This window comes from Aplysia californica, unplaced genomic scaffold (genome assembly GCF_000002075.1).
Source record: "Aplysia californica isolate F4 #8 unplaced genomic scaffold, AplCal3.0 scaffold00027, whole genome shotgun sequence".
In the NCBI taxonomy this organism is placed as follows: domain Eukaryota; kingdom Metazoa; phylum Mollusca; class Gastropoda; order Aplysiida; family Aplysiidae; genus Aplysia; species Aplysia californica.
Genome location: NW_004797297.1, coordinates 628,496 through 630,886, shown reverse-complemented (window position 1 = coordinate 630,886; position 2,391 = coordinate 628,496). Strand labels below are relative to the sequence as shown.

Below are 2,391 nucleotides of genomic sequence, written 5' to 3'. Positions count from 1 at the left end.
ACCCCCCCCCCCCCCCCTCCTTCCCCCTCAACAACAAAAACACGATTTAGCTGATATCTTCGGCATAGTACAGAGGACAACAACAACTGAAATATCCTCTGACGACCACAGGGCAATACAAAAAAATAACAACGTGAAGTTGAAATTCTAATTTACAAAAGTAGCCGCTTCGGCGGAGATTTTCATTGGACTACACAACTACAGAAGACATTGATCTAGCTCAGAAATACTCAGAATTGTAATGTTCTATCTGACATTTTTTACTGTTTTCAATTACTAAGACCAACAAGGTCAGAAATCAAATGTTCTACCTGCTCTTTGAAAGTCGTCAGATTATTGGGAGTCGTTTTCAGATATTCAAGGAACTGTATTTGGAAAAGCTTGGCATGATGTGAAACTCAAAATCTTTGACCTAAAATTTTTCAAAACTAGGTACTGAGCAGACAGAACTTTGTAATTCTGAGGTAGCGGCTAGCACCAACTGAAGACACTGTGCTAGGCGCAGATCTATGGCCAAAAGTGACTGACAGTCGACACCAGCCGGGCGACGTCTCATCACAACGACAAAATGTCTCGATAATATATTTTTGCGCTTGCAAATCGACTTCATATTTATTCTGTGCAAGTTTAAAGAGCTGAATCATTACATCACTGACTTTTCTATCTTAATTTTATTTTCGGGGGCTTTTTTTTGTTAGTTTTTTTTGGGGGGGAGTCTGTGTGTGTATGTGGTGTGTATGTGTGTGTGTGTGACTTTTTTGGCTTTGTATTTGTGTGAGTATCGTGTGTGTGTGTGTGTGTGTGTGTGTGTGTGTGTGTGTGTGTGTGTGTGTGTGTGCGTGTGTGTGTGTGTGTGTGTTAGGACAAAAAGTTAGTACAATAACGGCCGCATTTCACCAGGAACATAATATGTACTGGTATATTGGAACAATAGAAACCTTGACATCTTACAGACGGAGAAGAACAAAGTCTGAAATCTAGAAATCAGATGTGAAGAAATAGGCTACTATGATCAGTTGCTAGGATGACGCCGCATTTCGCCGACAACAAACTAGGACTATTGGAGTGTGATACTGAACAAAGACCCAAAAAAATGGAACAATAGAAGTACGAGACTGAACAAACACGTATTTAGACTCGGACAATAGAAGAAGGTACTGAATAAAGAAAAAAGAAACTGACAGAAGGACGTACACAAACTCTCTGTGACTTGGGGCTCTTTTTAAATTTTTTAAATACTGCCACATAGTTGTTGTTTTTTAAATTTTAGTACTCGCAACTGCACAAGGTCATATGAGCGCCAGAAGATTAGAGGGGCTACAAGAGAGTAACAAACATGAAAAAGAAGAAGGGGAGATAAGGACGACAGATGTTTGAAGGGAAAGAAGAAGCAAACCACACCAGAGCACCCGCCAACCACCCACTCCACATAGTTTAGATTTCAAGTTTTGGGAATCTGTTTCACTGCTGTAACGTACGATTATTTATAGGAAGCGCTTATTTGGATAAAGTGAAAAGCGAGTGTATATTACTGTTGTTGTTGTTTTGTTGTTTTTTATTGTTGTTTTGGTGGTTTTTTTGCCTTTTGTTTCTTTTTTTTGGGGGGGGGGCTTGGTTGTTGTTTTGGGGGGGGGGGTAGTTGGGTTATCTTTGTTGTTGTTGTTGTGCTTGTTGTAGTTGTAGTTGTTGTTGTTGTTGCTGTTAGTTTAGTTTGGGGTTGTTGTTGGGTTTGTTTGTCATAGTTTGTTGTGGGGGGGGGGGGGCTGCCGGATGTTTTGTTGCTGTCGTTTGTTTGTTTTTTTCTTTCTTTTTTTTAGGGAGCTTTTGTGTATGTTGTTGTTGTTGTTTTTGGAGGGTTTCGGGGCGGTGGTGAGATTTCTATCTATCTATCTATCTATCTATCTATCTATCTATCTATCTATCTATCTATCTATCTATCTACATAGCTAGCCAGCTAGCTAACCCCCCCCCCCCCCCCTCTCTCTCTCTCTCTCTCTCTCTCTCTCTCTCTCTCTCTCTCTCTCTCTCTCTCTCTCTCTCTCTCAAGGTCACACTAATTGTTGTCAACATCATGTGTTCCAGCCTCTGAGGTGGAGAAGGCGGAGCTGACGTTAGAATCAACGAGACGGAACTTAGAAACCGCAAAGTAAGTCACTACTTCTTCTAACGTGTTCTTGTATAACCTCTTTGTTTTATAAAGGATTTTGTGATTGGGCAAAGTGCTAATTTTGCAGTTTATAAGAGTGATTCGAATCGACTTTGCGAGACAGGAGAAAACGTTCGGAAGGTAGAAAGGGGACGAGGCAATAATAATATTCCTTTTTATCTTGTTGTGTGTGGTGTAGGCTAGTGGGTTTTTTGTTGTGGTTTTTTTTGTGGGTTTTTTTTTTT

The 2,391-nt window shown here is 40.4% G+C and overlaps 1 protein-coding gene across 1 annotated transcript in view; it reads left to right on the top strand.

Moving 5' to 3' along the window:
• The window catches only part of LOC101862772, a gene marked incomplete in the record, with an annotated part of 33,228 nt that overhangs the window by 11,856 nt on the left and 18,981 nt on the right, over window positions 1–2,391 (top strand). The window contains 1 exon segment of the mRNA XM_005091285.3: window positions 2,083–2,146. Coding sequence (XP_005091342.2) covers window positions 2,083–2,146 — 64 coding nt within the window.